Genomic DNA, 14,141 nt, shown 5'->3' with positions numbered 1-14,141 from the left:
GTTGCATTGAGCCCTGCATAATGAGAGTTTTGTTAATTATGAATATAATCAAGGATACTGTATGACTATAACTACATAATCTATTGGAGGTAATCACAGACTACATTACATTGTTGCTATGCCAGGCTACTTTAGGATTTACCAATATAGTAACACTATCTGTGAAACCCTATAGAATTGTGTAAAGGTATATTAAGGCAGAGGCTATTTGCACTAAATCATCTTCTTTGCACTAAGTTCAAAGTGGTAGATGCTATTTGCACCCCGGTCCAAATAGTGGCAGATACTATTTGCACTCCTACTGAAATACTAAAGTACAGTATCACTACAGTGTGTTTACTGTGTTTATTTGGAGTCCCACATATACACTACACCAACCTCTACCCCTAACCCTAAACTTACCTACAAAAATGTACCATGGTTTTACAACAGTAACCATAGTATCACCATTGTATTTTGTAGTAAAATCATAGTAACCACAAAATTAAACATGGTTAGTATATTAACACCATACTGCTGTTGTAAAAACATGATTAACTGAATTAAAACTATGGCTTCTGCCAAAAAAACATGGGTACTACAATATTACTATAATTAAACCATGGTTGATTTTACCCATACCAAACCTTTCTCTCAACTCCCTGACCATCACCGTGATCAAATCACTGCAAGGCAATCAAACTTTATATTAATTTTGATTTATTATTATAAGTAGTATTAAAGGAAATATTATGATTGGAAACAGGAACTAGGATTGGAAAAATTGGGACAAAAGGTGGAATCGAACCCAGGTCGTCTTTAAAAAAAGCCTTTACACACTTTACCATCAGGCAACACTTTGGGGGGTGCAGGTTTACTTCAATTTGTGTGTTTCCACAAGACTATTTTAGTGCAAATAGCAGCACTGTGTGGCAGATGCTATTTACACCTAGTGCAAATAGTCACTTTGTTGTTTTAATGCATTGTAAAGGTATACATATCAATGCCTTATATAACACATTGTTGTCCATTAACCTTTTAAGCTCTAAGGAAGTTTTTAAAGATTTTCTGTTTCAGTGGCATACGCAAAATTTAAGGCTTATAACTATACAACAAAAACAAAGAGGGTCGAGTGTTTGGTATCATTAAAACATTTTTTTTTAAATGATATAGATTATGATAAATTCTGAGATTCTCAGCCTAAGAGACTGATGAAAAATCTGAAAAGTTATTACTGTATTTTTGAGTAAAATTTTGTGTTGATACAACATTACAAAAATAATTTATCCTAGTGTCCAAAAATGTCTCCAAACAAATAAAACATAATAAATGTACATAAGAACTAATTACACATGCAAATACAGTACAACAAAGACTAAATATATACTCTCTTTCTGTAATGAGTAATGAGATCTCATTAATTAGAGTGAACAATCCTCTCTGTCCATATTTGGATGACGTCCACCTCTTTTTGCAGCGATCTAAATCCTAAAATGATGTGTTTATTGTTCCATGGTGCTGGACAACGTACTATTTCCGATGATGTCATCTGATCCAGGAAAGCTTATGTGTTTTTAGCCAGATAGCACATTAAGTGCTGTGTGCACACTGTGCTTCGTGTGGATTATCTAATCAACTATGCATCCAATTACGTTGTGTGTGGGCTCATTTTAAAAATAACCACCTTCTCTAAGTAATGGTATATATATTTTATGTTCCGTTTTAAGTGAAAACCCGGCAAAACATTACACATAAGCAACACCTGTTTACATGTAACATGTATGTCAAAGACATACACTTAGCTATTACTCACTATTTATTTTTTTATATTTTTGAGTAAAACAAAAAGGCTTGTTGTATTCTTCTCTTTGAGAGTTTTCCAATGACATATAACACATGGCTATTTGATCAGTTTGATGTTTTAACCGATTACAATAATATGTGCAGTGAAATTTATTGTCTGCAAATTTTAAAGCACTTGTTCAGTTTTGGTCATAATGCCTACATGCATTGTAAAGTACAGCTTCTAAGCTTTAAAACGATACAATTTTGTGTTGGTCAAGACTGTAGTTATTAATATTTTGATAATTATTTTTTTCTCTGCGGACCCACTTGAAACTGCAATTATCACACAGTGAATCTGGCAACAGTAAGTCGAAAGTTTTGCTGCTGAAATCGGTTGGTGCTTACCGGAATTCGAATCACAGAAATTTGAAGGCATATTTCCTCAAAATTAGTCAATATAATTATTGTTGCAAAACTTCTGTTGTGTGACTGTATTGATTTCCCCCCCCCCCCATTTCAATTCAGTAAATTCCTCATTCTGTCATTCCAATTCCAATTTAAATTCAACATCCTGGGGCGTGGTCAATTCAAATTCCAAATCTAAATCCAAAGGGCGATGATTTTTAAATTATAAATAAATGCTGAAGACAAATCTATCTATAAGGTGCATTATGACGTATTGGGATTGCCTTACATTGCATCTGGAATAGCTTTATAATGCATTATACAGTACATACATGCTTCATATTTTGCATAAAATACATACAGTATGTGCATTTCTTTGAGCACGAAATAACAGTCTTTGCCTTTTACTGTCTAAAGAAATCAGGATATCCTTCAATCTGATCCAGGATGTTTGGTTTAAAACTCTCCTGTTCAGTTGCATCCATGTAACAAAAACAATGCTCTGATTAAGTATTTGAGTCTGGCCATGTCAACATCTTATCAGGTCATCACATAAAGAAAACAAGCTTATATAATTGTGGAGTGGTCAGCAGCCCTGTCACTGACAGCCTCTGGAGATTGATGGGACTACAATGGGAGTCAGAGAGTGAAGCACAGATCCGTTCAGGCACATCTCCTATAGACCCTTCTCACCCAACACCACCCAGATCATATGCACTTGACCCGCTCATGATTTCTTATCCAGCCAATGACTGTCCACAGTGAGCCAGAGCCTTCCTGGCAAACGGCCAAAGCAAACATACTGCACAAACCATATCTACTGTAAACATGACCTGAATGTAGCTTATAACAACACTGACTACTACTGACACAACAATGCGATCATAAAAGAAGCCACCCCATCAGCACTTTCAGTGCCTAAGACAAATCAGCTGTCAGGGGACTTGGCTCATTACAAGAAAGTACCTCTCAGAGGACGCTGTCTTTTTACACTGATCCAGCTTCCGTGACAAGAATCTTAACCGGAGGGAAATTGCTAAAGTGGCCTTGGATGAGTGCCGTTCCCACTTCAGGAATACATTATATCCTATATTGCAGGAAGCAGGCAACAACAAGAGGAAGAAATGAATTTAGGACAAACATGTTTATCTTCAGTTTCAGCACAGGATCTTAAATAACACCTTTAGTGATCTGAACTAATTTTACATGAGTGATTCAAATTTAAATTTAGAATTAAAACATGTTATTGTTCTTTTTTGAAATTAATGTGTTCATATTAAGAATTTCCCATTCTTAAATCTCTACACGAAACTGTTGTAGTCAGAAATGTGCCAACAGTGGTGTCACATCTGCATAACATCTTTTAAATCCAATATATGAGGGAGTTTGGGAGCTGTACAGTGTAGTTACATTTTTGTGGCACAAATTAAAGCCTATTAGATACATTTTGAGTTCATGTTTCTTTTTCAACACTTTTGATCATATATATTACACTACATATATATTACATTTATTTAAATTATTTAAATTTGTTCAATTAATGCCAAAGCAATTGTAGTTGCTTTGCCATTTACCAAACTGTTTTAAATGTTCATATTCCTCATTAATTGTAATTAAATGCTTTACATTTATTCTGAAGTCATACCCACTTTATATTAGGTGTCTTTAACTACTATGTACTTAAGCATTTGATACAATGTACTTGTTATGTATAAACATGTTGCATTGTACTAACATTTAAAGTACCTGCATTTAATTACATTTGTAGTTACACTGTTAACTTTACCCCTAATCCTAAACCCAACACTACCCCAACCCTTACCCTAACCCTACTCTAAACCCTAACCCTAAATTAACTCATAGCTCAACCACAGTAGCAGCAAATGTGAATCTTGTGAACATTTTGCAGGAAACATGTAGATACACAATAAGTGCATTGTATTGTATGTATTTTAGTGTTAGTAGGCTACTAGTAGAAAGACCCCTAATATAAATTGGGACCATTACACCATTTTAAAAAATTTACTTAATTCAGTTTGATGAAAATGTGTCATACAATTAAAATGTGTAAATCTTAAGAACAGACTGAAATGTTAGAATTGAAGATTATCTGCAGGCGTAAATTCTTGCCATATCAGACACGTTTTCTATAAACTCTAAAAGAGCACAGACCGCAATGATAATGCTAATGCTATCCTTTCTATTTCTCCCCCTAACAAGACACAGAGCAATTCTAAGCAGCAGCACCTAGCTTAAAAATAGTGTGTGTGTGTGTGGTGGGGGGGGGGGTGATCAAAGAATCTCAAAAAGTAGACGAAAGTAAGAAAAGAGTAATGCCAATATGGAAAGTCCTTTTCAACTATGGTAATTTGACCATTAAGATTGAATCTGGAGTTTTTAGAGGTTTGCTGTCAACACTGTATGAGAGTTAAAGGCTTTTAGTGAAAGCTGTGTTGGCTGTGCAGGACGGAGCGGGTTGGTTAAAAGCCAGAAGGGGGCATGACTCACCGAGGGTCAAACATGGAATTAGAGCGCTATTAATGTAATGAACTGCTCTCTCAGCAGAGCAGAATCCATATAGGTAACCAATTATAGGATATAGTCCAACATGTCCAAAATGTACAGCACTGTGAATATTAGAGGTGGAATTACTTTATTTGTATTGTACAATATACGGGAAAAAAATATACACTGGGAAAAAAAGTATGAAGTTAAATTGCTGCCTTAAATTTTCATGTAAAGTCAAAGCAAAAGCTACAACCTGCATTGGTAAGTTCATTACATTGAATTTAATTACCAATTAATAAAATGAAACAAATAAAAAAATGAGTAGAAATGACAGAATTTATTGTGACAATTTGATATGGATGGAAACAATGTTGTTATAATGTGCAAAAATACATACATTGCACAGTGACTTTTACAATGTTATAAACAAAACACAATTGAATAATTAAATAAATAAATAAGAACAAATCAGATATTTTTGATGCTATCTTCCATTCCGTTCCAGCCCAATCAACATTGTGGATAAGTATTATACTAGAACTTTGTTACTAGACAGTGAGTGTTTATATGCACACCAGTATGCTGACTACCAAAAATCTGCCTTTTCAAAAAAATCAAACAAATCAAGAAAACAGTGTTTACATGAGATTGGAAATCATTGGGTTATTCCCTGCTTTTGATATCAAAATGTGAACAAGCATGCACACAGCATTTGTGCACACTGGATAAGCTGGTAAGAATGCCAATAAACATGTCTACATGCAATTCAGAGATGAGCTAATAAAAAATAAATAAAAAAATAATAATAACAATAATAATAATAATTTGAAGAAAAATGTCATTTGGACAGAATTCTGTAATAGAGAAAACACTACTTTGCTACTGATATAGCAATAAATAATCTGTGACCTACAATACAGCAAACCGTCCATTTCACAAGAGCAAGAGTGCTGATATTTAGTGCAACAGCATGATTGTGAGTGTGATATTGCTTTTTATACAACAATTCAATGAACAAGCAATAAACAACTAAGAAACACTAAGGACTGTCCCAAAAAACCCAACTGTGTGCGGAACTACTTTCTTCCATCATGCATGAGAATCTGCGTTGCTAATTCAAAAGATGCACCCAAGCTTTCAAAAGCATCACTTTAGAACAAGTAATGACGGCTAGGGCAGTTTCTAACAAGTTATTAGAGTAGCAAGAACCAAGGATGTGTGCATTTGTGTGAATGACAGAGAGAGAGAGAGAGAGAGAGAGAGAGCGACTGAGCGTGTGATTACCTGCGGTGTGATGAACAGTAATGCTGAAGCTGTTAGTTTATCTATATTCATCAGCATTAATGCTGTAGTAATCCGCTCCGAGTGATCGTGAAGTGATGCTTACTATCGGACGTGCTATGGGAAATATCCTACAAGTATTTCACTCATGTTCAAGTGTTTTGTTGTCAGAGAGAAAACATGAGGGACGCCAGTGTCATTCTTGTATATATCTTGGGGAACTCTAATTTTAACACTGACACAGAAACCAGACTCTTCTCTGCCATGTTGACAATTTACGTATCCTCCCAACTCTGAAACTTTGGGTATCAGGTAGGCATCCTGAGCGCTTTTGATTATTCCATCTGTCGCGACACTCAGCTGTGATCGGCAGTAATGCTGAAGCTGTTAGTTTAGCTTTATTTCTCAGCTATAGTGTAGTAAGAATCTGAGTGATCTTGGAGTGAGAGACAATGACGTCAATGAAACTTGCGCACTGACTCACAACGCAGTCTCTCTAAACGCCAACTCGACATGCTCAAACACATACACACATAAAAGATGGTCTTTTGTTGTCACCTGCTGGCTGAAATATTTGATGTCACAGGGATGAATCAAAATGCTCATACACATCTGAACTGCTCTTAGACTATAGTTTGGAATGCCATGAACATAAGTGGACTGGTACAAACAGTGAAGGATACCAGAGCTGATATGACTACTATATCAACACTCTTGCAATGCCTCTAGTCCAATCAGATTCGAAGACCGGAACTAACTGTTATATAAGCAAAAATATTGAATAATTTACATTTTATACACAATATGGACAGTTATTTTTTTCTATTATTCGTCTGCTAATAAAAAATAGTTCAAAAGGAAGCCAAAGCAGGATCAACCATTGTGTGTGTAAATGCACTGACTGACAGCTTGTCTGGAATGCCGCAAACACGGACAAGCGTACCGATACAAACGGTCAAGCGTTCCAGTGCTGTTATACTATAGTAAATATTAGCACTCTTGGAATGAGTCTTGTCCAATCAGATTACAAAGAGCCAGAACTAACTGTTGCATAAAAACAAAGTAACATTATATACATTAGTTGGCTATAAAAAAAAAGGGGAGGAAATACTTTTTAGAAGAACATTTAGTTTACTGGTCCTCTCCCAAAAGCCAGAACGTTCTCACCCAGCCCTTTCCCTGAAATGGAAGAGAACAGAGAGGTGAAAGCAGATCAGAAGCTTCAAAACTGTTGTTAGTAAGAGGCTATTGAGAGCTATTTATAGGTCCTTACCAGCTGTGTCTCATTAACAATAAATATTTCCACTCTTGAAATGTTGTTGCTATGTAACTTTGCGATTATAAATGTTTACAGCTTTGATTGCAATTATGATGTCATTTTATTAATGGGTTCCACTTTGGTTTTGTAACACAATGGATTTGCCACTGTTAGCACAAGTAATCTGAAGGCACCAATCCTAAAATTCATATCAAGAGTGACAAGAATCAGCTGAATTAAGGAGATTTGTTGAGACAAGATGGTGTTTCCCAAGGTGCATGTCAATATGTGACAGAAACTCTGTACCTTTATTTGGATGTCACCTCTCAGTTCACAATGAAAAGTCTTGAAAGTGTCAAGGAGAGACTTGGTGGAACTGCTCACATGGATTCTCAGTGCTGTAGAAGGACAAGGGAAAAATCATGATGCCCATGCAATTGTATTTGTCTCCTCTTTCATACCAAAAAGTCAAGTGCACAGTGACAAGATCATGCAACATCCTTCACATAAGTTTCATTTAAAATGCTTTGCTGACATATGTTACAAATCTCCTGTCAGCACGTCCTTCATAAGTATTCTTACGTAATCCATATGTCTCCATCCTGGAGGCGGTGTTCACGGTGTCTCCAAATAAACAGTAGCGTGGCATTTTCAGACCCACAACCCCTGTAACACAGGGCCCTATAACATATGATATGTCAGGGATGTTTCAAAAATGTATGCTTGAAATTTTGTGTTGAGTTTGTCCACATCCTCTGTAGGAGATAATGAATATACTTCAGATAAAGTTTCTTATATTCCTCTATTGCAGCAGGACTCAATGAAAATCCTTATGTGGCTCTTTTAAAGTTGTGAACATCAGGAGGCAAGGCCTATATTGACAAGTTTTTTATTGGTCATCGGAAATATAATTATGCATTGTTAATTATTAAGGCTATGGAATAGTTATACAATGGAATAGTTCACCCAAAAATGAAAATTCTACCACAAGTTACTCACCTTAATGTCGTTCAAAATCAGTATGACTTTCTTTTTTATGCAGAACACAGTGTTTTTTCACATGTTCATGCAAGAACTTCTTTTGTTTTTAGCGCTAAACAAAGCAAGTTCTTGATTGAACATGCAAACCACTGTGAACGAGCATCTCTTATAGCAGTCATGAATGAACTTCAAAATTTTGACTGAAAAATGACTTACATTTCTGGTTGTTTCTTACCAAAACCTAGTTATGTGCCTTCAGAAGACTTGGAATATGACATATGAGTCGAATGGACTACTTCTATGATCCTTTTGGGACTTTTTTAAGGTTTAAAGTGAGTCACTATCAACTGCTGTTGTACTGAAAAGACAAACCGCAATATTCATTAGAGTATTCCAGGTTCAGTACAAGTTAAGCTCAATCGACAGCATTGCGGCATTATGTTGATTACCATAAAAATAACTGACTCGTTCCTCCTTTTCTTTAAAAAATGCAAAAATCAAGACTACAGTGAGGAACTTACAACGGAAGTGAATGGGGCCAATTTTTGGAGGGTTTAAAGAAAGAAATGTGAAGCTTATAATTTTATAAAAGCAATTACATTAATACTTCTGTTAAAATACATGTATTATTTGAGCTGTAAAGTTGTTTAAATTGTTTACATTTTTAAGGTTATTTTAGGGTTTTAGGGTTTGCAGCATTATGTAGTCTGGCAATGGAGTTGTAAAATTGGATATTACTTTGTTCAGAAAAGATTAGCAAGCGATTTTATCAAACTTAAATCATTTTAACATGCATATTGTTTATGTCTTGTGCCTATCCTTTTGAAACAGAGAGTATTTTAATGTTTAGGGATTGGTTTTCATTTTTAGGTGTGGTAATCAATATTATGCCACAAATGCTGTCGATTGAGCTCAACTTGTATGGAAACTGGAAAATTCCTTTAAAACATCTTGTGTGTTATGCATAAGAAAGAAATTCATAAGGGTTGGAGAGACATAAGGGTAAGTTATATCAGAATTTTCATTTTTGGGTGAACTATTCCTTTAAAGTTGCATATTACAACTCTATTGTGTGGTTGTGCATTTTTTAGTAAAAGAGTACAAATGCTTTTCTAGCATGAATATGAAGGGCTGCTGTTCAAAATAACAACATACATTAGAATCCACAAATACACTCAAATCATCAGCTTAAATCTATTTGATTAATCAGGGGTTATGCAGGCAAGAGGATATAAATGAATAGCACAGCCAAAACTCTGTCACCATCCAGATATTACCTGAATGGACTCCAATGCGGACTCTCAGCTGCTGTTGAGATATGTGTGGGCTGTGGAAGCTCCTCATGCCCTGCACTATAGCTAAAGACATTCTAGCTATTTCTTTTGCGTGGTCGTCTCCATTTCTTATAGGCAGGCCTGACACTACCATATAGGCATCACCAATGGTTTCAACCTGGATACAGTAAAGGAGACATCATGCAACCTATATTCTAAATTTAACATGGATTGGAAAAAGGTTTGCATGACAGTGTGCCTCCTGGCTTGGTCAAAGTGTGCATTCGAAATATGTACCTTATAAACATTGTGGTTGTCAATGATATTGTCGAAGTACGTGTACAAGTCATTCAGCACGTTCACAACCTACAAGAAAGGAAACAAGTGGGGTCAGGTTTTAGCTGTCAGCTTATGGGTAAAGCTTAAAAATATAAACACACACACATAGACATCAAAGTTTCCAAGAGGTGACAATGGTTTTCCGTTGGGGATCAGATGCAGGCACCAGTAAGGTCCCAGAATAAACTCATGTGAATGTATTATTTCCACTTTAAGAGACAGACAAGGTAGAGGGTCAATAGCTAAACTAACAGTAGCCCAGTATTCGTGACAGAGTACAGTTTTCAGCACTTGTGCCATGTCACCAAGCAATGTCAGAAGCACTCTTAGGACATGTGAGACCCATTCCAGAGCATACTATGTGGGTATTTGAGCTTACAACACACCGCTACACAAACGCACACACACACATTGTTTCACTAGAGTTTACAATGGCAATAGCAATCTATAAGATTTACAGCAGATTGGCTTTAATGGACTGTAGGTTATTCTCTAGGGCCCTCCTTTAAATTACAACAAAACAAACCAAAGCAACATTTTGAACAATCATGGCCCCTTTCGAAATGTGAATGAAATATGTACAAATAATCCCACAGCTGCTGTATGGGGCTCATAGACTTTAAGGGCCTGTAGGCAGGCCTAATTCTCGATGATCCTCCATTAGATCTTAACAAAAGGAACCAGAGCAACATTTTGAACAATCATGGCTCTGGACATCTGCAAAATAGGATCAAAACATGTACAAATAATCCATCAGCTGTTGTATGAGGCTTAAAATAACCCTTTGAGGTAAGGTTGACATACATTTTTAAAAAGACCCTTGTGAAATTTTTTCGAAATGCCCACCAGTCTTGTTCAGATGTTAGCAGGTAAACATTGTCTGAGCATCTCAGAGAATGTATGAGTCTCTGACTCTCCACGTCTTTCATCACCTGCATTGGTGTGAGGGAAGCTGACATGGCAGTGAAGCCTTCAATGTCACTGAAATAGATGGTGACGCAGTCGTACGTCTCAGCTCTCACTGTCTTTCCCGCTATGAGCTGCACAGCTACAGATCTAAAAATATAAGATAAAAGACTGGCAATTTCAAAGGCAGGTAGAGGGCTTGGTGATGGTCATCACAGTTCTTGTCATGTACTGTAGGCTGATCGTTAGGTAAATATTTAATAAATAAGGTGTGAGTGTTTTTAGTAGGGATGTCCAGATAAAAAAATTAATGAGACTGAGACTAAGTACAAGATACTTTTTTTTTTTTTTTTTGGTACTCACAGATACCAAGTCCAATACCTGTTTTTATTTATTTATTTAACTGTACATCAACAGTTTATTTCAATTTTATCATCAAAATTGTGTTTAAATAAATGAATTCATTAAAACTTTAATCAAATGAAAGTATAACAATTAATTTTCAACATGATTTTGTATTATTTTTATCAAATGAAGTGCTTTTATTCAGAACCTCACAGCACAATCTAAAATACATGGGAGTTATATTTTATCAAATAAAATGCTGCACTACAGAGCATCACAAATGTAAGATATTGCTTAAACATAATAAAATTACTGTTGATTTATTTTCATTATTATTAGTTGTAGTAGTAGTAGTGTGACAGTGAATATTACTGTACATTTCTGACATACTTTTTTAATTTAAATTGCGCTTTTATTTTGGCTGAGCTTTTATTGTGAAGTGTTATGACCAAGTAGTGACCAAGTGGCAAGCTTCCCACTCAGGAAAAGCTGGGCGCTACATGACTCAAAGTGATTATTAAACAGCAGAGGCTGTTATTTAAGTAAATAAATGTGTAGTCTGTTTGTGCCTCATGCTACAAAGTGAATTTGCGCCCTGTTCACTGTCATCTGCTACAAACAGAGTGCTCGATACATGTGACTGTGTTCCCTGTATGAGCCAAGCAGGATTGAAAGGTGTGTGCAGCGCGCCGCTCATGCAAACCATATATTTATATCATTAAATTGCAGGTTTTGCAGTAAAATAATCTCACTAGGACATAACCTGATTTTAATTTGTGCGCTGAATGTTTACGTAATGACATCCGTATGTCAGTTGGTATCGGTTTTTTGGTATTGTAACATTTTAACGAGTACCAGTACATGAGCGTGGTATCAGAACCCATTCCGATACCAGTATGGGTATCGGGACATCCCTAGTTTTTAGAAGTCAGAATTAAGAAAGAAAGACAGAAAGAAAGAATGAATGAATGAATGAATGAATGAATGAATGAAAGAACGAAAGAAAGAAAGACAAGATCAGAGACAAAGAGAAAAAGAAAGATGACAGGAAAGAAAAAGAGAAGATGGGAAAAAATTATAGCCGGTTGCAAGACGCTCCTTTAGTTAAGAAAACACTTAGTGACAATAGCCTAACAAATATAATCCAGGGTTTTCTTAACTGAAGGATTTTCTTGCAATTGGGCCAAGGATTTTATGGATATAATTTGGAGTGTTACTTTGGCAACATCTGTGTGAGTAGTCCCTCTGCTCTCTTCTTCTCTTCCTGGAGTTGAGCGGTTCGCTCGCTGACTATCTCTTCAAGATTACACGCATACTGTTCCATACGGGACAGAAGGTTATCTAAAATGTTCTCAGACCCTCTAATACACAGGTACACACATGCACACACACAAACAAATCATTAGTAAAAGTAATTGATTAAAAACAAAACATTATCCAGAAATACAGTACATACAGTAATACATCAAATATAATGCACACAGTGTTGACATAATTATGTTTAATTTTCAATTTAACTTAAAAGCAGTTACTTTACACCAGATACAAAATTACAAAGTACTTGCTTTGCAAAAGGCTATCAAAATGCATTAAAGGGTCAAAGCATTTGTTTCTAGATTAACAGGTTTGTATGTGTTGCAGATGATATAATATGATGATAGGAAGCATTACTTTTTATTTCAAGGGCAAATTGGTTAATTTAGGGATTTTTTGGGTGATTTTCTTCTTCTCGGTTTGAAAGCAACGTTGAGAAAATGTCATGTGGATATGATATATATGGTTTAGATTTACAGTAGATTCGAGCACATATATGTCATTGGTTTCTCTCGATATTATTCATGAGACTTGTTTGCAATAGATGTGGTCTAACATGGCACAGTAGATTTGCATTACAAACAGTACATACAGTAATACATAAAATATAATGCATACAGTGTTGACATAATTATAAGTTTAAATTTTAATTTAACTTAAAAGCAGTTACTTTACACCACATACAAAGTTACAAAGCACTTGCGCTGCAATAGGCTATCAAAATGCATAAAAGTGTTAAAGCATTTTTTTTCTAGATTAACAGATTTGTATGTGTTGCAGATGATGTAATACAATGATAGTAAGCATTACTCTTTAATATGAGGGGAAAGTGGTTAAATGTGATATAAGCGATTTTTGTCATGAAATGCAAACATTTTTCCTACTCCCTGAAAGATACTAATGAATTAAGTGTCCTGAGATATCTCACCATTCTCTGTGACAGCTCTAGACTCTGTAAACAGCAAACAAAAATGTATTTGTGGTCCGCGGACAATGACACTTTCTGTCTGTCAATCATTTTGCATGTTTTCAAAGTATTGGAGTTGTAGTGAATTATTGAGGCATAATGCATTTTTCTGTCATGTTATTCATAACAGCCATCAGTTGAGGGCGCTATTTTGCTGCTGTTGTTTTTGACAACCATTTCTGTTCTCAATAAAGCTCATTTTGGTATCTTTGGAGTTCAGGGTTTTGGAAAGGGGGCATGGCTAATCCAACGGCTCAGTCTCGTGGAAGTTGAATGTCTGAAATCGCTTACAGCACTTTTAATCTAGAGATATTTTGAGCGATTTTCTTCTCGGTTTGAAATCAACATTGAGAAAATGTCATGTGAATATGATATATATGGTTTAGATTTACACTAGAATTGAGCACATATATGTCATTGGTTTCTCTCAATATTATTCATGAGACTTTTTTGCAATAGATGCGGTCTGACACGACACGGTAGATTCGCATTACTAATACCATTCATCGTCACTGTGATCTGATCAATCCCCTCTTCCCCCTCACACTGCTGCTTACCACGCCCACTTTTTTGTATAGGGGGATTCATAGGGATGTCATAAAATATCGAAATATTGATTATTGATCAGCATGTTATTTTATCGATATATTTTGGAGCCAGTGATATATTAAAATTAGAAGCCTAATCTGCATGCCTTCCAATTCCCTCAATTGGCCTCTATATAACAGTGTGGCGTAATAGCGTTGGGAGACCCCAAGATGGTGCTATAACATTTAATGAAGCCGGGTCGCAGGTAGAA

At 35.7% G+C, this 14,141-nt stretch overlaps 1 protein-coding gene across 1 annotated transcript in view; it reads right to left on the bottom strand.

Moving 5' to 3' along the window:
- Nucleotides 1-4,878: 4,878 nt before the first annotated feature.
- The window catches only part of si:dkey-37g12.1 (atrial natriuretic peptide receptor 1), a 30,637-nt gene continuing 21,374 nt past the window's right edge, over nt 4,879-14,141 (bottom strand). The window contains exons 21-27 of the mRNA XM_051703782.1: nt 12,279-12,422; nt 10,743-10,866; nt 9,769-9,837; nt 9,475-9,649; nt 7,799-7,897; nt 7,523-7,614; nt 4,879-7,137 (exon numbers count right to left, since the gene is read on the bottom strand). Of these exons, the coding sequence (XP_051559742.1) occupies nt 7,090-7,137; nt 7,523-7,614; nt 7,799-7,897; nt 9,475-9,649; nt 9,769-9,837; nt 10,743-10,866; nt 12,279-12,422 (751 nt within the window). The 3' untranslated portion in view covers nt 4,879-7,089. The remainder of the gene's footprint in view (nt 7,138-7,522; nt 7,615-7,798; nt 7,898-9,474; nt 9,650-9,768; nt 9,838-10,742; nt 10,867-12,278; nt 12,423-14,141) is intronic.

Source organism: Myxocyprinus asiaticus, chromosome 7, assembly GCF_019703515.2.
Source record: "Myxocyprinus asiaticus isolate MX2 ecotype Aquarium Trade chromosome 7, UBuf_Myxa_2, whole genome shotgun sequence".
Taxonomy (NCBI): Eukaryota; Metazoa; Chordata; class Actinopteri; order Cypriniformes; family Catostomidae; genus Myxocyprinus; species Myxocyprinus asiaticus.
Note: the sequence above shows the minus strand (reverse complement) of the source record. Positions and strands in the feature narration are given on the sequence as shown.